The 22,349-nt window shown below is 50.7% G+C and overlaps 1 protein-coding gene and 1 long non-coding RNA gene across 2 annotated transcripts in view; both read left to right on the forward strand.

The window, feature by feature from the left end:
- Positions 1 to 1,355: 1,355 nt before the first annotated feature.
- Positions 1,356 to 4,258, forward strand: FOXA2 (forkhead box A2). Its single transcript, XM_084887387.1, has 2 exons — positions 1,356 to 1,512; positions 2,529 to 4,258. Exons 1-2 carry the CDS (start codon positions 1,426 to 1,428, stop codon positions 3,855 to 3,857), a joined length of 1,416 nt encoding a protein of 471 aa, XP_084743513.1. The 5' UTR covers positions 1,356 to 1,425; the 3' UTR covers positions 3,858 to 4,258.
- A 3,174-nt stretch (positions 4,259 to 7,432) lies between these two features.
- LOC311624338 overlaps positions 7,433 to 22,349 on the forward strand; it is a 57,428-nt gene continuing 42,511 nt past the window's right edge. Inside the window, exon 1 of the long non-coding RNA XR_014795293.1 lies at positions 7,433 to 7,519. This is a non-coding gene — a long non-coding RNA (uncharacterized lncRNA). The remainder of the gene's footprint in view (positions 7,520 to 22,349) is intronic.

The following is a 22,349-nucleotide window of genomic DNA, read 5'->3' on the forward strand; positions in this document are numbered from 1 at the left end:
AGGGCGTCCTGAATGTCAGAGACAAATTGCAGCCTCCCAACCGTCGGCTGCAGCTGGCGGGGCCGCGCGCGCGCTGCGCCCGGGACGGCGTTCCTCCCGCCGGCCGCCCCCCTGCGGGTCGCCGGAGGCCGGGCTCCGGGCGGGGAGGCGGGGAGCCTGGGCGGCCGGCCCGCCGCGCCCCGCGCCTGCCTTCCGGGCCGCTCGGCGTCTTAACTGTAACGGGGAGGGGCCTCCGGGGAGCCGCGGCGGGCGAGCTGAAGGTGTGTACACAGTTTTTCTAAATGCGACGGCGCTTTGCAAATTGGCTCGGTCGCCGCCGCCTTGTTGTTTTGACAGGGAACGGACGCCGAGGGCGAAGAAACCGGGATACATGGATAAATGCGGCTTTTATAGGCTCTGCGGGGGAAAACGGGGCGCCCAGGCCGCGCGCGCCCTCCGACCGGCCGGAGCCTTAGGAGCCAGGCGCTATGGGACGGGGAGGGGGTCGGAGCCCCGGGCCTCTCCGGGGATGGCTTCCCCCCAAGAGCTCTCCTCCCGCGGTCGCTCGGGGTGAACTCGGAAGGAAGGGGGCCGATCTGGGGAGCCCTGGCGCCCACTCACTCGCCTGGATCGCGGGTCCCGGCCCTGCACGGGCAGTGGGGCGCGGCGGGCTGTGGCCGCCGGGGGGCCGTGGCCGCCGCGGGGCAGGTGCGGGGCGCTGGCCGCGCTCCCTCTCACCTAGGTGTGAGCTGATTATTCAAATGCGCTGCCCGGGGTCTGGGGATTGGAGGCCCGCGCCCCGCGCCGCGCTATATCACCAGCCGCCCACGTCACTGCGGCACTTGTCCGCGGCTCCGCGGTCCACACCTCCGCCTGCTCCTCCTCCCCCTCCTCCTCCTCCTCCTCCTCCTCCTCCTCCTCCTCCTCCTCCTCCTCCTCCTCTCTCCACCCCCACCCGCCCCCGCGCCACGCTTCCCGCCGCCGCCCCGCAGCTCCGCACTGCCAGCCTCGGGCTCCGCCGGGCAGCCCGCGAGCGAGCGCGAAGGCGGCCTCCGGGCGCCGGGCGGCGGGCTCTGCGGGCCCCCGGGCTCCTCCGGGCGGGCCCCCTCCGACCCTCAGCCCCCTCCTCGGGCCACTCATCTCCCCCCTCCCGCCCCCCCTTCCCGCCCACTTCCAACTACCGCCTCCGGCCAGCCCTGGGAGAGAGAGAGAGAAAGAGAGAGAGAGAGAGAGAGAGAGAGAGAGAGAGAGAGAGAGAGAGAGAGAGAGAGAGAGAGAGAGAGAGAGAGAGAGAGAGAGAGAGAGAGAGAAGCCCAGAGAGAGGGAGCAAAAGAGAGGGAGGGAGGGGACAGTGCCTTCGCTGAGTTTTTTTTTTTTTTTTTTAAGAGGGTGGGGGTGGGGGGTGATTGCCGGTCGTTTGTTGTGGCTGTTAAATTTTAAACTGCCATGCACTCGGCTTCCAGTATGCTGGGAGCGGTGAAGATGGAAGGGCACGAGCCGTCCGACTGGAGCAGCTACTATGCGGAGCCGGAGGTAGGCACCCGCCTTTTCCGGGGGGACGCGGGGCGGCGGCGGCCGCCGCTCTCTCTTCCCAGACCTGGGACCGCTCTCCCCGCCTGCACCCGCACCCCCACCCACCCCACCCGCCGCCGCCGCTCCGGGCAGCCACCTTGTCCACCCTCCTTCCACTCAAACGGGTCTCTTTTTTATACGACACACTGTTAGCCTTGAGATAATATTAACTTTGTGATCAAATATTGACTTGCGGCGCCTCCAAATCCTCTTCGTGGCCGCGCCACGCACTCTCCTAACAGAGTTCTGTTTGGCGGCGCGCGGCTGGGGAGGGGGGAGAGCTCGGCGGCCGCAAGAGGGGGTGGGGAGCTAGAGGGGAGACGGTGGCCGCGAGTTGGGGTCCCCCCCCCCAGGTGGAGACGAAGAGTTAAAGACGGGAGGACAAAGAGAAAGTTTGTGGCTGCATACCTCGGCCAGCCGCCCCTAGTTCAGTTTGCCGTGCCCACCCCCGCCCCCCATCCTTTCATTCAATGCGGCCGGCCGGTCCCCCACTCCGCTCAGGGTTCCCCTGGGGCCCAGAATGGGCTTCCGAGAGGAGAGCCGGACCCAGAGGGACTTGGGACAGTCCTCTCCGGACGCCACCCATGTCGCCCTGCGCGGGGTCCCACAGGTGGCCCGCTATGGCCTTGGCGGCTTCTCACTGCGCTGTCCAGAGTTGGGGAGACTCTGGGCAGGGCAGAGATTTTGAGGCGCCTAGCTCGGGGTGCACCGGGGAACCCTTGTTTTAGAATCCCGAGCCCGGTGGTGGAGAGAAGGGCTGGGAGCTAGGCACACTCAGAGCAGCAGCTATCCTCTGAACAACCCTTCCAAGGCGATCAGGGCACTCTCTGCGGGAACCGGGTGCGGGGTGCTGGAGGGGGACAAAGTGGGGTACCAGGGATGGGCTCCCCAGAGGGTCCGAGCTCAACCGGTGGGTGGCTGGGAGGTCAGGGTGCTAACGCGTGTGCCCCCGCCCGGTCTGTCTGTCCCCCTCGCAGGGCTACTCCTCGGTGAGCAACATGAACGCCGGCCTGGGCATGAACGGCATGAACACCTACATGAGCATGTCGGCGGCCGCCATGGGCAGCGGTTCGGGCAACATGAGCGCCGGCTCCATGAACATGTCGTCGTACGTGGGAGCCGCGGGCATGAGCCCGTCCCTGGCCGGCATGTCCCCGGGGGCGGGCGCCATGGCCGGCATGGGCGGCTCGGCGGCCGGGGCGGCGGGCGTGGCGGGCATGGGCGCGCACCTGAGCCCCAGCCTGAGCCCGCTCGGGGGGCAGGCTGCGGGCGCCATGGGCGGCCTGGGCCCCTATGCCAACATGAACTCCATGAGCCCCATGTACGGGCAGGCGGGCCTGGGCCGCGCCGCGCGGGACCCCAAGACCTACCGGCGCAGCTACACGCACGCCAAGCCGCCCTACTCCTACATCTCGCTCATCACCATGGCCATCCAGCAGAGCCCCAACAAGATGCTCACGCTGAGCGAGATCTACCAGTGGATCATGGACCTCTTCCCCTTCTACCGGCAGAACCAGCAGCGCTGGCAGAACTCCATCCGCCACTCGCTCTCCTTCAATGACTGCTTCCTCAAGGTGCCCCGCTCGCCCGACAAGCCGGGCAAGGGCTCCTTCTGGACCCTGCACCCCGACTCGGGCAACATGTTCGAGAACGGCTGCTACCTGCGCCGCCAGAAGCGCTTCAAGTGCGAGAAGCAGCTGGCCCTGAAGGAGGCCGGGGGCGCCGCCGCCGCGGGCGGGGGCAAGAAGGTGGCCTCCGGGGCGCAGGCCTCGCAGGGGCAGCTCGGGGAGGCCTCCGGGCCGGCCTCTGAGACTCCGGGAGGCACCGACTCGCCCCACTCGAGCTCCTCTCCGTGCCAGGAGCACAAGCGAGGGGGCCTGGGCGAGCTGAAGGGGACGCAAGCCGCGGCGCTGAGCCCCCCGGAGCAGGAGCCTTCGCCTGGGCAGCAGCAGCAGCAGGCCGCCGCCGCGCACCTGCTGGGTCCGCCCCACCACCCTGGCCTGCCCCCAGAGGCGCACCTGAAGCCCGAGCACCACTACGCCTTCAACCACCCCTTCTCCATCAACAACCTCATGTCCTCCGAGCAGCAGCACCACCACAGCCACCACCACCACCACCAGCCCCACAAAATGGACCTCAAGGCCTATGAACAGGTGATGCACTACCCGGGCTACGGGTCCTCGATGCCGGGGAGCCTGGCCATGGGCCCCATCACGAACAAAGCGGGCCTGGAAGCCTCGCCCCTGGCAGCGGACACCTCCTATTACCAGGGGGTGTACTCCCGGCCCATTATGAACTCCTCTTAAGAGGGCTGCGGTGGTCCAGGCTGGCCCAGACAAGAGAGAGAAAGTGGGGGGCGTGGGGGGAGACTTTGAGGTAGGGGTGTTGGAGAGATGCAAGGGAGAAGACACCCAAGACACTCCCACCCCCAGGGACAGCAGTCTCCCCTCGCCCTCTGCAGCTCTTTCCTCTCAGATGGGCCACCCTGATGAGTATCATTCGTTCTATAGAAGGAGAGAGAGGGGCCAAAAAGATAAAAGTCGAAAAAGACAAAACGAAAAAAAGGCCCCGGTTTCCACTACTGTGTATATGCCTGCTTCCTGAAGCACCCTAGAATTCTGATTTTTGTTCTCACTCTCCTCCATTGCTGTTGTTGCAGGGAAGTCTTACTTTATTTAAAAACAAACAAACAAACAAACAAACAAACCCACACACAAAAAAAACCCTCCATAAAAAAACAAAACAAAAAAAATCCAACGAACTTTTGTGACTCAGTGTAAAATAATGTAGTTTTAACAAAGAACCAGAGAGTTGTGCTATTGTTTAAAAAGAGATAAAAAAAAAATGATGTAAGGGTCTGTTGTTCATGACCAAGGGAGAAAAATGCATTCCTGTTCTCGAAACAGTGAAATCCAGGTCTCGGGTCTGATTAATTTATGCTTTCTGAGTGCTTTATTTATGGCCTATAAATATGTGTTCTGGCTGCAAGGATCATCAGAGTTCCCCAAATCTATATTAAAGTGTTATTGCCGGTTTTATTCCTTGAATCATCAAGATTATTTTTGTCTGCCTGGCTCAAAAAATATTCAGGTCCGGGAATTATTTCAAAGTGGAGGGAGGGAGTTCCTGGCTGGTGGCAGATTTTATTTTATTGGAGGAGGGGTTGTTGCTTTACCAACAGTTTATTACAATTTTCAGAATACTGAATTTGAATGGATTTTACAGAAAGTACACGTGTACCCATTGCCCAGATTTTACAGTTATTTCACTGTTCTTGTTATATTGCTTATCTGCCCACCTATCTAGATGCCATTGGCCAGTTTGGCTTGTAGTCTAAGGGCATTTCAAAGTACATTTCAGACATTAGTGCATTTCCTCTAAGCACTTAAACAAGCACACCATTAAATAGAACACAATATTGTTTATGGTTACTTTGGGAGTTTTCAGTTTATCTTTACACACAATGAAACGCAGGCCCCAGGTCGACCATTCCACGGGTTTGATGAAGGTTTATCTTTCAAGCCCGGAGCAATCCACGTATCTTGATTTTCCACCTGAGCCATGTGAAGGTTCAATGTTGCTGACATCTCTTGGGCTCTAGTGCAGGCTTCTCTGGGAAGAAGCCTGGATTTTACCTGTTTTGCTGCATTTCCTATATTAGCTCCCTAGACCCTTTAAGGAAGTGAGCCCAGGTGGAATTTGCAGATTCCTGGTGCAGGAGTTGCCCTTGTCATGGCTGCATCTCTGTGTTATCCCTTACCTTCCTGTGAAATCAGAGCTCTGCCTACCCCCCACCTCCCTATCCCAGCCTCCTCCTTCATTAGGTGTTGTGCACAGCACTGGTAGACCTAGCTGAAGCCCGGGACCAGTGAGGGGTCTGGGGAAACAGATGCCTTTCTCTTGGGATTGGTTACAAAGGGAATGCTCAGTGTGATGCTCCAAGCCTCCTTTTGTATTGGGCCCTGGCTGGGTGGCTCAGTTGGTGGAGCATCCAGTACCTCTGAGAGGTTGCAGGTTCCATTCCCAGTCAGGGCACATACCTAGGTTATGGGGCCAATCACCAGTGTGGGTGTGAATAGGAAGCAACTGATGGATGTTTCTCTTTCACATTGATGTTTCCCTCCTCCTCCTCTCTCTAAAGTCAGTAAAAACATAACCTGGGTGAGGGATTTAAAAAAATAAAATTAGGTGCATTTAGAGTGAGGCCGAGATAAGGAGGAGTCTGGCTGGGCTTGCCAAGTGACAGTGGCCGGTGGAGAGACCCCAGCCTGCACATCCTCCTCTCAACACCCTAACACAGCATTCAGTTAGCGGGATTTGGCAAGCTAAGATTGCCGGGCACAGAGGATGAGGGTTTTGGGTTTTTTTTGTTTTGTTTTGTTTTGTTTGTGAGCCTAAAAGGAAAATCCAAACTTATAAAGAAATACCCAGAATAAATTCTTACAATCTCTCCCCACAGACACCCTAAATCAATGGCCAATCATAGTGGGTACCCTGGAGGTGAAGCACAAAGGCACCCCCCACTCTTCTACCCCCGCACCGCCCTCCCCAACTTGGCTTTGCCCAGGGCACCTACAGGCCTGCAAGCTGGCATGGGAGGTCAGGAGCCAGTGTCTCTGAGGGCCCCGCGGACTGGGGGCCAGCCGGAGCACCGCTTAGCCAGCTTGTGGGTAAGAAACGCAGGTTTCCAAGACCAGGACTTTTTCTGAAGCCCAGGATCCCACTTCTCGGACTATAATCTTAGGGCTTCCTGACCATCTAAATGTGGAGCGTCCCAGCTTCGGCCCAACCTTGGAGAACTGCCTCTCCTTGCACTCTCTGCTACCTTGAGAGGTCTCTGTCACCTCCAGTCCAGGCCTTCCCACCGCTGAGGGAGTTCGCCCTGGCCTCCTCCACCCTCTCCCGCCTCGGAATCCCGGTTTTAAACGTGCCTCATTGTCCCCAGGAGCACAGGGAAGAGAAGAGACATCGGGGCGGGGTAGCCGTGGTATCCGGAGGCAGAATCCAGTTATCAGGGCCGTCTCTCCCCCTGGCCAGGACACACACATCGCGGGCCGGGCCTGAAATGTGTTTCATTATCACATAAAAGGCTCCTGTGGCGAAGGAGCGGAGGGGCCGGGCGGGAGGCCGAGTGGGGGACAATGGGGGCTGAAAGCGCTGCCCTAACATGCTATGTTTCCTATCGCACGCCCATTGTGCGAGGGTCGTTTTAAACTACTTAGAGCGCCCCCACGCCCCCTCCCCTACTGATCCCGGCTGATGAGATAGAGTTCTGTCCCCATACTTAAAAAGCAGATCGGGAGTGGGCGCTTTCGGAGTCTCAGCGCTTCTCTCGTTCCTTTCACACCCCACCCGCTCCGGCCACCGCCTCCTTCCCCCGTCCAGGTTCCCAGCTTGCTAGCTCCCAGCTCGCCCTCCGCCTGCCTCCCCCCAACTCTAAATAGTGCAGGGTGCAGCGATTCTTTTTTCCTACCCCCCCCACCTCTTCTTTCTTTCCTCCCTCTCCCCGCTCCCCCCCCCCCCCCCCCGCCCACTGCACCGACCGAACGCCAGATTTAAGCAACCGTGATCTGTGAATAAACAAAGTCAGTAAACAACCGCAAAAAACACTCTAGATCCGAATTCCAGGAGGGTAAACTTTCCGTGCCACGTCAGACTTCAGCAAATTTGCACAGATATTATATTGCCTCTCCCCCCCAACCCCACCCCGGCCTATATTATTCTTTTTCTCTCTCTCTCTCTCCAGGATCCCATTGTACTTAACTGAATTTTATAACGCTGATCGATATCTTGGTAAAATATTCATTTTTAAACTAGCGGGCAGTGAAATCTTTGCTTTGTGTGCTAAAGTCAACAGTCGCCGGGTTTGAGCTCAAATAAATGCGGGGATGCCTGGGCTGGGAGCAGTCGGCCGCTGCCCTCCGCGCGCCGGACGCCCCGCCGCCCGCCCGCAGCCCGAGCCCAGCAGGTAGGCAGCGCGCCCGTCGGGGGCCGCGCCCCGGGTCCTCCGCGCGTTCGACCCCCCCCCCCCCCACACACACACCCCACTCCTAGCGGCGTGTCTCCCTCCTTTCCCCCCCCACCCCTTAGTACTCATCCCTTCTGAGACCTCCGATCCCAGGGAAGGAGGGTGAGGATGGGAGGGGAAGGCAGTGGGAAACTAAATCCGTAGACCCAGGAGTTTGTAAGGTGGCCTTGGGGGGCGGGGGGTGTTTTTTCCGGGTTTTTCTAAGAATGCACGGTGCGGGAGGATGAGGAGTGGAAGGGTTGCAAACTCGGACTACATCGGGGCTCTGAGCTCAGGTCGGTGTGGCCCCAGGCTCTGGGAAGCCAAGGCCGGCCCCCGCCGCGCCCTGGGGTCTGTTTCCCAAGGACAGTGGGAAGGTGAGGGCGGGGTAGCCCCTTGGCCTCAGAGTCAGGGTGGGGGGCAGAGGAAAGGGGCGTCCTGGTAGTGAGGTGGTGGCGGAGACAGGGGCTGGAGAGCAGCGATGGAGGCTGAAGAGTAGCGACACCCTCCCCAGCGCGCCAGAGTTCGAATCCAGCCCGGGCGTCTCCCCAGAAGCCCCGGGGCCTGGGCTGTGGCTGGGGTCAAAACCCAGAAGCAGAGGGGAGGAGCGATGTCTCTGCCAGCAGCCGGACCTTTTTGTTCCGAGATCTGGAGCCGCAGCGGCCTTTACGCACAGGCGCGCGGCGAGCGCCTGGGAATCTGGAGCGTTGCGAGTCCGGTCCTGGAAGAAAAGGCAGAAACTCACGGCGGGGCCATTGGCCACCCCACTGTCCCCGTACAGGGCTGGGCAGGGGCGCGCTGCGGTGCCTAGGGAAGCGAGTTTTAAGGATCAAATAGAATTGATCGCATCTTTATGGCAATCCTCACCCCCCCTTCCCTGGGATCGGAGTTCTCAGGAAACCAGGAGTTCGTTCAAATGCTGCCAGTTGAAACCCTCCGTTTCCAGGGAACAGAAAAAGGTGTCCTTCCTCTGGGGTCTCACGGGGTATCCCCTCGGGAGATTTATTTTTAAAAGCAACGTATCGGGCCTTGTAAGAGGCCCAGGCAGGCGCGCGTACTCTGGACACCTCGCCAGTGAGAAGCGCTAGGCACCAGCCCACAGACATTGTCCTCCACCCCAATTGGGAAGCCCTCCTGCTCTGTGCCAGAATCCCCAGATCTGGAAGGCAAACGGGCAGAAATCGATCCCGGTCATGGACAGCGTCAGTGATGCGGGCCCTGTCTTGGGTGGCAATCTTGGCCCCCCCCCCCTCCTTCCCTTTGTCCAGCTGAGTTGCTCGCCCCGCTGCCCTCCGAATCCGGTCTGGCTCACGTGGCTGGTTATCTGCGCTGAGCACCGGGGAAAGTCTGCAGGACACCGGGCCAGGCTAATGGTTTTTAAATAATTGATGCCTCCCCATTTGGCTGGTAATGCGGGGCCTCGAATTCGTCAATTACTTGTCATTAGCCGCGTGTGCTCCGTGGCCTTCCCGGGTCCTTGGATGGCGCCAGGTCACCTACCTAGCTTAACCGCAGCCCAGTGAAATGTGCGGGCTTGGGAGAGCCAGGTGGGAGCAGCCACGACCCTTCTTTCCTTGGGGCGAGTTTGGAAAGAAAGCCCCTCGCTGAAAAGATGTCATCTTCCAAAGGGACGATTTAAACGCTTCATCTTTTGTGACCCGCCTATTGCCTTTTCCCGGCTTTAAAAAGAGAAGCCGGTTCTCATTTTGGGGGAGCGGGGGCTTTTAATGTGGAGATGGGGAGAAGGGAAGAGAGAGATGGGGTTTATTAGGGCAGGGGTAGGGCTGTTTGCTCAAGACGGTACCTGAAGACACCTGAGGTAATGGTTTTGTTTGGGATAGTGCCTCCTAGATGCCTGGATAATATCTTCTGGAATGTGTAGGTTGGGACTGTCCCGGAAAGCAGCAGGAGGGGATGTAGGAAAGGGAAGCTTCGCTGAAACCGCACCCATCCTTGGACTGGCATTGCAGAACAGTCCGTGCTGGCTATTGCCCACAGACTTGTAGGCAGCGAGTCCTGCCACACAGAAGACCCCGCCCCAACACCCACATTAGAGCCCCGAATCCCAACCTGTTGTCCCTGCTGTAGCAGAACAATATTTTGAAATGTCTTTGCTGGGTGAGAGAAGCTGAAGACACTAGCACCATGGCAACCCAGGGCAGCCAAGGATTTGTGGAGTGAAATTAAAAAAAAAAAAAAATTCCTGAAAGCTTGCAGCTCCAGGTGATTACAGTTCTGCTTCTTCTTTCCCATCAAAGTGCTCTTTTCCCAGTCGATAAATATCGGAGGGTCTCAGAACCCTCTATGCCCCATTGTGAGCCCAAACAATGTGCAGGGTCCACAGCTCTGCTTTCTGCAAAGGCATGTCTGGTCCCCGTTTTACAACAGACTTCAAATCACAGTGTCTTATAGCCTCTACCCCCAGGGACTGGCTTTCCTCTGAGCAGAGGAGACACAAAGATATTGGAGATGGATCCAAAGATTGTGGGGCAGTTGGGGAACGGGTTTTAAAATCGAATGGAGAGAGACTGCCTGAAACTTGCCTGTGTGCTTGGCCGGCCCTGGTGCCTGGGCCTTTGGTGTCACTCTCACATCCTTTCTAGGGCATGTCACAGTGAGTGGGATTTTTTTTTTTAATTTCTTTTTGATGAGGTGCTCCGGATATGGAGAGGAAGTTACAGGCACCTCCAGAGATGCGCAAACAAAGATCGCACGGAGTCCATAATTCCATGGGGTAGTTGCAGGTCCTCAGGGAGGCTCTGCGGGGTCCCAGCTCCTGCTCCCTCTGACAAAGCTCCCAGGGAGTGCCCTACCTCTGAGCGCTTCAGGGGTTGCCACGGAAGCCTAAATCCTGGGGCATCTTCCCCATTCTCTTCACAGCCTTCCTGCCCACTCTCTTATCCTTTTTCTCCTTTCTTCTTTAAAACAATCATGTGTGTACCCCACCCCCGCCCCCTCCTGCCATTGTATTTGCTGATGACCTAACACGCTCACACCAAAAGCCACACACAGAAAACCAACAACGTGGGATGGGAGGAGAGACCAATTATGATGGAGGCTAACAAGCCCGGAACACCCAAGTTGAAGCTGGCTGTCTCCTGGGAGACTGATGGAGGCTTATTTTACAAGCTGTCATTCCACCCTGGTCCCTATTGCCAGACTGGAGGTGGTTTCTATGCTCCCCTCCCCCTGAATCCTCGGGGCTTATCCCCTGCAGCAGCAGCTGCCACCACAGCCCCTTTCATGCACAGGTAGAGAGGACAGGGGTGTTTCACACGCACATCTTCAATGCAGTGTGCGTATTATTATTATTAATATTATTACATTAGTGGCTGTTTGTCAGAGAGCTCCAAGCTCACTGCCAACAAGATATGGACTGGTCAGTTGTCACTGTCACACTCGCCCTCCCTCTCTGCCAGGTTCCCCTGAAAAGGCATTGACTTTTCCTTTACACTACTCTTTCCCCTCTCTCTCTCTCTCTCTCTCTCTCTCTCTCTCTCTCTCTCTCTCTCTCTCTCTCAACTTATAGCTGGGAATGCTAAAAGAACCAACCCAAATTAAGTTGCATTCACTCATTCATTCATTCACACTGAATTAGAGTTCTCACGTTCTCATTAAGGCAAGTGCCTAAGATGTGCTCTCCCCTGAAGCTGGCTGGGCGCCATGCCAGCAATATCATACCTATATTTTTAAACTTAAAAACATCAAATTTAACCGAAAGGGAACAGCCATATGCATGTGAAGAAAACATACTGGCATTATGCATATTGCAATTTTGCAAGGAGAATTGTTTGCTGTGTTTTTGTTCTACCTGCTCAAGCGGTTTCACTTCTATTTGATAAAATGATTGAGGACTAGATTATTTTCATAGGCAAATTAGCTTTTCCTTTATTTCATTTATCTGAAAAGAATAAAACAGGCTTTAAGAATAAGCAGGAAGGTTTCAGGTCAGGGCTGGTAATAACCCCAGCAAATTAAAATAGCATCAGATGCAAGTCAATTTTGACTTGCTGTTTCCTTAGAAATATGATCTTAATTAATTATTTCTCCTTTCACAAAAGCAGACCTGGTTGTATAATGAGTTGTGTTGGAAAGTTTTTGTTCACATCAAGAAAAGCATGTTTCCTAATTTGAAGACATAAATGTTAAAAGCTTTAATCTGCAAAATGTGATCTTGGGAAGTGTTCAGAGGAGAGGGTTTGTGAGGGGCTAAGGCATGATGTAGATGGCTGGAGAACCAGGAAGAAAACATAATGATCATGTGACATTTTTAAATTTTATTTTTTATTTTTTGTGAAGGAACAGGGTAAAGTGTTAGCCAGAGCAGGATTTGGGTCATAGGGATCTCTGTATGGAGGGTGAGGCATCTTTAGAAAAGAAATCAGGAGATCAATATGTGCATACTCTGGTATGAAATATGTAGCCCTATACTCAAGCTTTCTGCTTGCTATGTGTTCAAAAACCCAGTTTAAGAAATTTAAAATAAAAGAGACCAGTTCCACTCTATAGTTTCAATTTAGTCTGCAACTCTCAACTCCATTAAACTGGGCTGTTCACACATAGAAGTTCTAACTTCAAAGACGTGCTGGTTGAGAAAATCCACCCTCTACCCAGATAAGTGAGTCTATTTCTCAGCAAAACTTTGCCTTTTACTGTACCAGTTTAGTGTTTCTTAACTTGAATTCTCCCTTTTCCTTCATCACAACTATATTTAATCCAACCGCCACAGAGTGGGGTAACCTGTAACATGCAGGTTGTCTCAGGAACATGACCTCATTTAAGCTTCCCCATGCCCCACAGGTAGAAGTCAGAATTGTGGGTGATGGGCCTGGCTGAGAGAGAAATTAGGGCACCTGTTTCAATTCCAGCACTGAACTCAAGTCTTTCAGCTCCGTGCCCTTACAATTTCTTTGACTTCGTATCACCTTGAACACAGATCTCTCTGCTTCATCTTCTGTAGGAAGCATGTCTTCACCAGGAACCCCAGTTTCAAAGTGAGCTGCTTTTGGTACAGAGTGAAGCCGGAAATGTTAGAGGAAGGCTGGATAGAAACAGGAAGATCTCAAGAAGAGTGAGGCTTGGGTACTCTTCCTCAAAGGATGGGGGAAATCCCACCCACTAAATGAGAAGGCAATAAGGTGGGTTACCACTGGGATCAGGCTGAGATTTTATTTTCTCTTTTGCAGCAAAACAGTTAGAATTCCCACGTGACCTTGGTCCCTCAAAGCTGGCCAGAGGTTCAGTCAGGCCTGAGCCAGCCACGTTTCCCCATTGAAACTTCCAGAGCCAGCTGGTGAGTGCTAGAAGGAGGAGACAGCTCTTGTATTGTGATTAGCAAGAGAAAATGCCAGAGAAGAGAAAAAAGTCAGGGGCAGAAACAATGGGCTGACCTATGGGCTTAAAACAATACCAATAGCCAAATTATCTCTTGAGAGGCAGCTTGTCAGCCTTATTCCTTACTGGGGATTCTGAAGCAGGCCTAGGAATGTCCTGAGACTCTTGCTTCTGACCTCCCCCTGACCCGCACCTGGTGGCCTGGCAGCACAGGTGACAGCACAGCTGGAATGCACACACCACCCACAGCAGGGCTTCTGTGCTTCCTTGCCCCTACCCCAGCTGCAAGAACAGCAAGACCCCAGACCCCACAGCATGCCTCCCTCCCACGTTATATAAATGCAGATCTGTACAAACACCTGCCTCGGAGGTTTGCCCATGAATAGGAGGCTGGCTAGACCGCCTGCCCAGTTCTATGACAGAGGGAGGATGTGACCCAGCACTCAGTAGGCCTGCAGTCTGGGAGAACAGCACCATCTAGTTGAGTGCACAGGAGCACATGGGTGTCCAACCCAAAGATGGCTGACACCTGCTTGCACCAGGCCCTGGGGACTGGGGCTGATTGAGCACTGGCTGTCCTGACAACAGGGTCTCAGGTTGGACATGGAGGGCTCCTTTCCCCACCCCCTAACATTTTTAATGTAAAGTCCCCGGACTGTCTGTTTTTAGTGGTATGGGGCTTTCTTCAGACTTAGCATGTTCCATTTGGGGATTTCAGGGGAGGCTCTGGACAACTGGATTTTAAGACCAGCTCCACACACAATGGTGTCTAAGATATGGAGAGGACCAACTCTTGAAAGTGAATGGGGCTCTCGATGAAACCAAACTCCCCATTTCAAACTGGATAATTGAGGCATTAGACTAATGCGGGGGGAATACACTGAGAATGACAGTTACCCAAACTCAGACCAGGCTCTGAGACTTCTGAATACTGCAAGAGAAGGGGAGAATGTAATTTTAGGACTATTTATGGGGGTAGGTGAGGGGGAAGCAGGTATCCAATCTATATTTTGCCTGCTCTCCATTTTAATTACCACTCCCCTCCCACCAGCAGAGTTTGCCAATTAAAGGCCAATCTCTCTTGATTTCTTTGCTTTAAAAGGACATTTCGATTCACCCAGGCAGACAATTAAATCCCCCTCTCGCCTCTCCCTTCCCAGAGCTCAGGAACAAGATGCCTCCCTATCTCTTGCCAGCATTGAGCAGTGGGAAGGAGTTGATCTCAGGTGCTAACCTGCAGTTATCAGAATGCCAGACTCATTTAGAGAGCTCAACTCAGGAACCCCAGGCGATCTTTTCATTGATTGTGGAAAGAGCTGTTTAGATTTCACCCTTGCTCAGTAAACAACTAAAAGTAACTGCCGGATTTCTGCCTTGCATTCAGTGAAATCTCTCTCTCTCTCTCTCTCTCTCTCTCTCTCTCTCTCTCTCTCTCTCTCTCTCTCCCCCCCCTCCACTCCTTCCCTTCTGTGTTTCTTTTATAACACCCTAAGCTGACCACCCCATCCTCAGGCTTTTGGGGGATGCTACCCCTTCCTCTGAGGACTCAGGTCTCTCCCAAGAACATAGCCTCCCAGTTTTCTAAATCTCTAGGGAACATTTTTGAGAAAGTGTTGACCCTTTGGCTCCTTCCCCTGTCACCTCCAAAAGTTCCCACCTGGCTAAAATACATGCCAAAGACTTCTCCTTCATTCCTCCCCCGCTTCTCTTCCCTCACAGAGGCCACCATTCCTGGTTGGTCTGTGAAGAGTCCTTGGCAGCTCTGACCCAGCTGAACGAATAGGGGAAGGGGGCAAATTTGTCAACTGCAACGAAGGAGCGCTGCTTCTGCCCTCCGGTCCTGGATACGGCTCTCTTTGGGAAATTAAATTGGCAAGCTTACACTGATGATCAAACTTTTAAGGTTTTTAATAAGACCCCCATGTTACTCCTCAATTCTGAGTAAGAGAAAAAGGGGAAAGATGTTTCCTCTTGTATACAATTTGCAGTTCTCTGAATCGACCTTTCTTTAAATTGCGCTCCTTCATCTAGCTGCAGCTCCAGGAATAGGTTTGCTCTGAGGGGATCCTGTGGAACGGGCACACGGTGCCATCTATTTGTGCAAAATAAATAGACATAATTGCCAGCCATCATGGCAGTATAAAAGATTAGTACAAATCCTAATCAACAATTCTTTCAAATTCATCAATTCTTTAAAAACGATTTGATAAATGATAAAGAACAGTTTTTCTGAAGACATTTGACACTATCAGCCTGCAAGGAGTGTTTTTTTTTTAATTAAGGACTTCTTTTTTTTAAAGTTTGTATGATTTCAAACGGAATTTTTTTCTTGTTTGTTTAAATGCCCTACACATGATAAAGAAATATTTTTGAAGTTAGCTCACTCAACTTAAAATACAGTTTTCTTACATTTGTCAGTCTCAAGCAAAAAGCCTTTTAAATGTCCCACAAATCTAATTTCTGGATCTGTTCTTTCTAAGATACCAAAACTATAACATCTTTTCTTTTTTTAAAACCGCTATCTTGTTCATGAGCTATCCAATTGGGAAAAAAAACAAAAAAAACAAAAACAAAAAAACCTAAAATGCAAAACACGGATTTCTTAAGATTTAAAATAAAAATATCTTCCACAGTATCTTGTTCCATAATAAGAAACATGAGCAAATATTTTTTTTTTTAAAAAAAAGGAGAGTCCCTGAAATTAGATTGCTAATTTATTATATGAGGATTCCTGGACAAATCAATAAAGTATGTCATTTCTTTGCTCTTTGCCTGTTTCTAGGACAATTATGTGAGATAGAACATGCATTGGGAGTTCCAGTAGATTTATTATATGACATCTACCTGCACATTTGATGAGGCTCACATATGTCTTTGCACTGTGTGTAGCCCCTATGGCGTGTCCTGAGAAATCGAAAGAATGACAAATGGCCGTCCAAGCCAGTTACAGGCTTGCGGGTAGCTGCTCACTTGCGGGTCACAGTATCCTGACGTGGTTGTTACTGACTGCTTTTTTTCCATATCCGCTTTGATGTGACTAAAGCTAATTACCCAATCTCACCTCATATTTGTCTCTACATTCTGTATTTGGTCAAATAGCTCACTGGCCCTAATTAAACCTCTCCTTACAAAGACTATGTCTCGGTATTTCTCAGTGTTTGCCTTTCTAAGTATGAAATTTACCTGAAAAAACATTTCTGGGGGAAGCGAATATATTGATCATTTTTGGATTGCTGGAAATATTTCATTATATATTTATAAGTGTTTCTGGGTGAAATAGAATAAATTCTGCATAGCATAGGACTTGGTTTTTTTTTGTTTTTGTTTTTGTTTTTTTTTTTACCTCCTCTCTGCGCAGTGTTTGTGCGGGTCTCCCCACACCTGGGCTGTTCAGCTATTTTGTAATAGTTCACCACCTCCGGAGCCCCATCAGAGCCACGCTAAATTCTGAACAATAATTCAGGAGCAACCTGCAGACATTGGTGGGACGTGGGGTGTAACCTCCCAGGGCACAAGCGGCATGCTATTTGGTGCAAGGGACGAAAAGCACGACCCAAGAGTGTTTACATGTGTATCCAACCATGAAATTGAATATTATCAAAGTTGGAAAAAATGCAAATCAAATTAAAACCAGGGAAAATTGTCTTTGGAATTACTGCGGCCTGGAGCCCCCAAGTGTTTGCTGAAATGGAAGCACTTAGAGAATGGAAAGCCCCTCAATTGGCTCCTCGCTGTTCCCGGACCCCTAGGTATGAAATTTGTGCATTAATTCCACCATTGAGGCTCAGACATCAGTCACATTGGAAAATAACCTTTTTCCTAAAGTTAAATGGCTCCCTTTAGTGTTACTAAAGCCAGCCCTGAAGGGCACCGCTTTCCTCGCTGGGGAGTGAGCCCCAAGCCGGTGGCTGCCAGTGGCGAGGACGCCCGGCCAAGCCGCGCTCTGCAGCCGGGAAGGGCGGGCGGGCGGCGGTGGTGATGCGGGCCCGGCCTCCCGGCCCCTACCCCGGCCGCTCCGCCCGCGGGCAGCTGGGCCCCGGATCCGCGGAGCAGCGGCCGAGCCTGCGAGCCTTCTTCGCGCGTCCTTCGGCTCCCGGATGTGGGAGATGCTCGAACCCGAAAACCTGAAAGGTGCCCATGGGGGCGCTTTGCGTCGGTGCCCCTGGGATGGGGGCGCTTTGCCTCGCTCCCCTCGATGCTCTCTCGCTAACAGCATTTTCCGGAGACCTGGTGGAGGGGACCGAAAAGGGGAAGTGCCAGATATATATAATAGAGGAAAAAGAGAGATAATTATAAAAAAGCAAGAAGCAGGCCAGCGATCCTCTTACCTTTTCCGAGTTCTAAAGCCCTGGGAACAGACCCAGTGCACCGGCCAATCCCACCCTCAGCCACCTGGGCATCGCAAACTCCATTCCCGGCCGCCCTGCACCCTTCTCCTCCCCCCCCCCCCCCGCCCCCTCCTGCCTGGCGCACCCAGGCGCCTCCCGAGTCCGGTTTCTTCTGGCAGGTGCCCGGGTCGGGGGTGGTCCGCCCGGTCCCGGTGGCGGTGGCGGCGTCTGGAAAAGCAGGTGGACCCGCGCTCCGCGGTGACCGGGTCTGCGGTCAAGGGTGGGTGCGGGGACCCAAGCAGCCACGCCCACCCGCCTTCACCAGAACGGAGGGGGATGCCGGAGACTCCGAGGCAGGGCCTTGGAACAACTTTCATCTCATCCTGTGGCTTGTGAGGATTTCCAGTTAACCCCCCCAGCCCGCTCTCCCGCTGATTCCAACACCCATCTACCCCATCCCACCCAACACCCATCTGCCCCATCCCACCCAGCACCCATCTGCCCCATCCCAGCCTAGGAGCCGAGTGCCAGGCCAGGGATCACCAAAGGCAAACCGGCTCTTACTCCTCTGGGGAGGGGAGTAAGAGCCGGTTTGGGGCCTCTTGAGTCACTGCATCTTCCGTCCTAGCCTCCTCCTCAGTCATACTTTTTGGGGAAGCCCCAGTCTCAGAAACGCAATGATGAGTCCAGTCCAGCCAGCCAGGATAAAAAAGGGGTGGGGAGTAGCTGAGGCGGATTTTTCTTGGAAACCCATACTTCCTTCACAGAAACCCCTGGATAACACCCATGCTCATCAGCGTGTATAATGTGCTTATAAGCGGCAGTTGCGTTTTTGGAGATTCGGGACCCTCTTTCCAAGGAGAGTTGCAGGGGACGTGTCTATAGTTGCTAATTTCCAAACCAAGCAGAGGAAACACGCACCAGTTCACATGAAATATTATTATTTGCCTCGCAAATTGTCAGTGATTTGCCCCCAGGGACCCACAATTTTCCCAAGCCTGTTAACGGGTGACAATGAATGAGTGCCTGGAGTAATTTAATTTTCCTGTCACACTAAATAGAGCTACATTGTAAACCTTAGATCTACTCCTCCTGATAGGGTCGCCCTGTTTTTTCATTTGCACCATAAAGACCCCCAAAAGGGACACTGTATTGTGACCTGTACTCTTGAATTATTCAAGAACTTAATGACATTTTCCATGTTAAAAAGGGAACTAACTGCCATTGATGTAAAGCATGTGACCTTCTTTGGGTGCCCAGTATGAGAACGTAACCATCTGTACTCCATGCAGACCTCCAGCAAAAACTGGGGAAAGATGTAAACACAAATGAGCTCAAAATGGACACCGGAATCAGGCATATTTAATTCCACCCCAAGCCATGACGTATATTTCCACCAAGTTCTCTTACCTGCCCTAAAATCGGCAAAAAAATCTCACATCAACCCAGGCCTGTTTTTTTGGACATGACATGATTTTTTAGCTAGGACAGGAACATTTAAATTTTTGAAAGCTGGTATCCTTTTATTAAAGTGAAATTACTTTGTGCAATGTCAAGCAAAACATGTAATAATGTGCTTCTCTCTCTCTCTCTCTCTCTCTCTCTCTCTCTCTCTCTCTCTCATTAATTTAATTACTTTCTTACTCAATAGAAAAAAAAGAAAAGAAACTTATACTCTAAGGAATTTGCACCTCAGTATTTGCTATTTGAATTAGTGTTGAGTTTCAAGGAAAACCGGCATTGAAATACTTCAGTGCCAGAATTCTCGTTCTTCAAATTACTTGAAAATGAGTGCTTATCTTTTTCTCAAAATAAAAACACTGCCAGTGTATTATTTCCTACTGTTCTTTCACTCTTTCTCCAGCTCCTAGAGGAAACCAAAAGGAGAGAAAAAAATGGGCTTCTGATAATGCATTTTGGTTTTCATAAACTCACAGTTCAGAGTACAAAGATGCTTTTTCCTGATTTATCCCAGTAAGTCTACAGATAATATTAACCATTTTAAAAGTGTGAGTGAATTGGGAAGTAAAACACTTTTTCTGTGCTGGACTACAGACACTTCTTTAGAACATTTCAGTGATGTTTGTGACAAGAAATCATCATTTTGATAGTTCCTTTTAAAATGACACCCTCAATAAAGACTTCCTGGTTTCACTGAGAACTTTCCTCTCTGTGAATTCACATCTCTATCTTGTAGAATTTCTGGAAAAGAATTTAAAGTACATTTGAATCAAGTTCATCTAACTTGATTCTAATGACTCCTACTTCATAGCAACATATTTGACTCCATAGGACTGCTGCTGTCGCAACCTAGAGTCATGCGCAGAATGCCTGACATCCATCTGTGCAAGTGCATTAAATCCTATTTTAAAGAAGATTCTCATAAAACCATTACTACCCAAGTTGTGTAATAGAACAACTGCTTTTATGTTTAAAAAAAGAATCCTGTTTTCCTCCTGATAATATGTGGTCTTTGTGTATAGCAACATGGCAAGGATAACACAGTTTTTCTTGTTGAACAATAAAGGGCATGCTTAATAAGTATATTTGAAAACATTTTCAAATCAAGAAAAATTAGGATATATATTGAATGAGAGGTGATCTACCTTCATGTGTGATTCCTGTGATGAAAGCAACACTTTATAGGTCAAATGTTAATTTAGTTTTAGAGATTTTTCATTTAGTTCTTCACATTAAAAAATGTTTAAACAATTGGAAGACAAAGAAGAACTTACGTCTTTCATAGCATGTCTATACTCTCTCTAGCATCCTATAGTTGATAATTCCCCCCCCACACCCCCCACGGTGACAGAATGCATTCAAAATGAAAATTTCATTCACCTTTCAGATTGTCATCATCAATGAGTTAAATTATTTTTCTTTTCATCTTAAACAACTCTCTTGAGCCAGGGCCACTTGAAGGAGATTTTAAATCCTGTGAAAAGTGTGTGGCATGTTTAGGGCACAGCAAATCCCTCTCCTGACCCTATTTCTATATCTCACCCTCTTCTGAGTGGATTTCTGTGTTGACAAGTCAGAGACCCAAGAGGAGGAATTTTATCTTACTGAGCTCAAGTGGCTGATTTCAGAGGAGTGTGCAGGAGATTTTGATTTAACGCTCTGTGTCATCCAGATTTCCTTCCTACCTACCAGCCCTCCAAAAACAAACACCAAAAACACCAAAAACCCAACTTTGGAAAACATTCCTATTTGGCCTCAATACATCCACCACAGAGGGCATGGATGACATTTTAGTTATTCATCTATAAAATGGGTTCTTTATTTCTTCATTAAGCCTGGGATGAAGGAACATGTTGGGGTATTTTTTTTTTTTTGGGGGGGGGGAGGTGAGTCTCTCATATTGGTGGAGATCAAGAGTGCTCTGTAATTGGTTATTTGGATTTTTAAAAATATATTTTTATTGATTTCAGAGAGGAAGGGATAGGGAGAGAGAGAAATGTTAATGATGAGAGAGAATCATTGATTGGCTGCTTCCTACACACCTCCTACTGGGGATCGAACCCACAACCCAGGCATGTGCCCTCTGCAAGAACCAAAGCTGGGATTCTTCAGTCCACAGTAGGATACTCTATCCACTGAACCAAACCTGCTAGGGCTATAATTGGTTATTTTTAAAGATTCTGAGCACACACTAGAAGGCAAGAGTGAGGCAATTATTGAGGAGGAAATGAGTTAGCTTATGATACCTAGGGAGATAAGTATGACCAGGCCTGCTTGCGTGATTCAGATACAATTCCAGTTTCCCAGGCTCTAGTAGATGCTCAACAACTGCAGGATGCCAACAGCCTGAGAGTATTGTCTTAGCCCAGCCAACAGGACCAATAGGTGCATATTTGCACCCTCATTCCCGAGTTTGTTTACACTCCTCATCTCCTCCTTTAAAGATTTTAACTGCTGATATATGTTTTTTTAAAATGTCAAAGCTAGCAAACATTAATGATAACTTCCTGCTTTATTCTATTTATCTGACTATATTTACTGGACTTCTGACTGTCCATTTTCTTCCCCTGACATTCTTCCTAAGAATACCTTTAAAAATGTTCAGTTTCTTCCGTTTAATAAATATTTATTTTATAAACATGGATTGCAATCCGACGCTGAGTCAGAATTCTGCTCGTCAATGGAGCTTTGTCCCTGACTGAGAAGATGGTGTTGATGTTACTCAGCAATGACATTTGCGGGGCACAAGCAAGTGTGTCTGTGGAAAGTAGAAACACCCTCTTCTGGTGCATTCTCCTTCCTCATGGAGCTTGGGGCACAACACTCCTACAGGACTATCTGGATGATGGGCAAATTTAATGAGTTATCATACTGGTTCTCTAGTGCTCCGAGTAAGTGTTTGGACAATGGTGAAATTTAACCACGGATAAAATATACTTTCAGTTCAGGGAGGCTCAGTACTCTTGGCATAGAAGGCATCAATTTGTAATGAAAATATAGGGACTTCTCAAAACGTTCCAGCAGTTCACTTTTCAAACATGATTCTAATTCCTGTTTTACTTTCCTTGACTGCAGTCGTATGTTTCTCTAGATTTGCTTATTCGCAGCTACTGGGACAAAAAGATGAGATGGAGGAAGGACATTTGTTTCCCTGAGCCTCACATGACCGAAAGTGCATAAGTGAGTTTCTCCCCATGCAGAACTTTGACCATCACCTAAAGGTCCCCTAAAGGCCACACCTTGCTTTCAGATTGTTTTAGGATGCTTTCTTCAAAATTTCCCATGAGGAATATGACACAAAACAGGTGATGGTCCAAAATGGATAGAGCTCTTGTGATAAGGGAAAAGAGAGCATGAAAATAAAAAGATTTATAGATTTATACCAACCTTCCAGAGCAACTACCATTAGGACTTATCAACACAAAGATATTACAATACAAGTGCTGATTTGTCCTATTGGACAAATGGAACTTGTGACAGTCAAGTTGCCCAAGAAGACATTTGGAGTTACTAAAACTTGTTATGAATAAATAATGGTCAGTGAACAAATTTTATAAATCATTGAGCGACTGGCCTAAGACATCATTACTTTTCAACGACCAGAAAAAGCTCACAAATTCAGTGATTGTTTTTTTTGGGAAAGGCAGTTGGCACCCATCCTCTGTGGG

The sequence above is a fragment of the Pipistrellus hanaki genome (assembly GCF_964339955.1).
Source record: "Pipistrellus hanaki genome assembly, chromosome: 6".
NCBI lineage: Eukaryota > Metazoa > Chordata > Mammalia > Chiroptera > Vespertilionidae > Pipistrellus > Pipistrellus hanaki.

What these genes read in the sequence shown, in the direction of transcription:
- FOXA2 (XM_084887387.1), top strand. Translation starts at nt 1,426, where the DNA reads ATGCACTCGGCTTCCAGTATGCTGGGAGCGGTGAAGATGGAAGGGCAC. An exon ending in GCTACTATGCGGAGCCGGAG is followed by an intron (nt 1,513 to 2,528) that starts GTAGGCACCCGC and finishes TCCCCCTCGCAG; the next exon opens with GGCTACTCCTCGGTGAGCAA.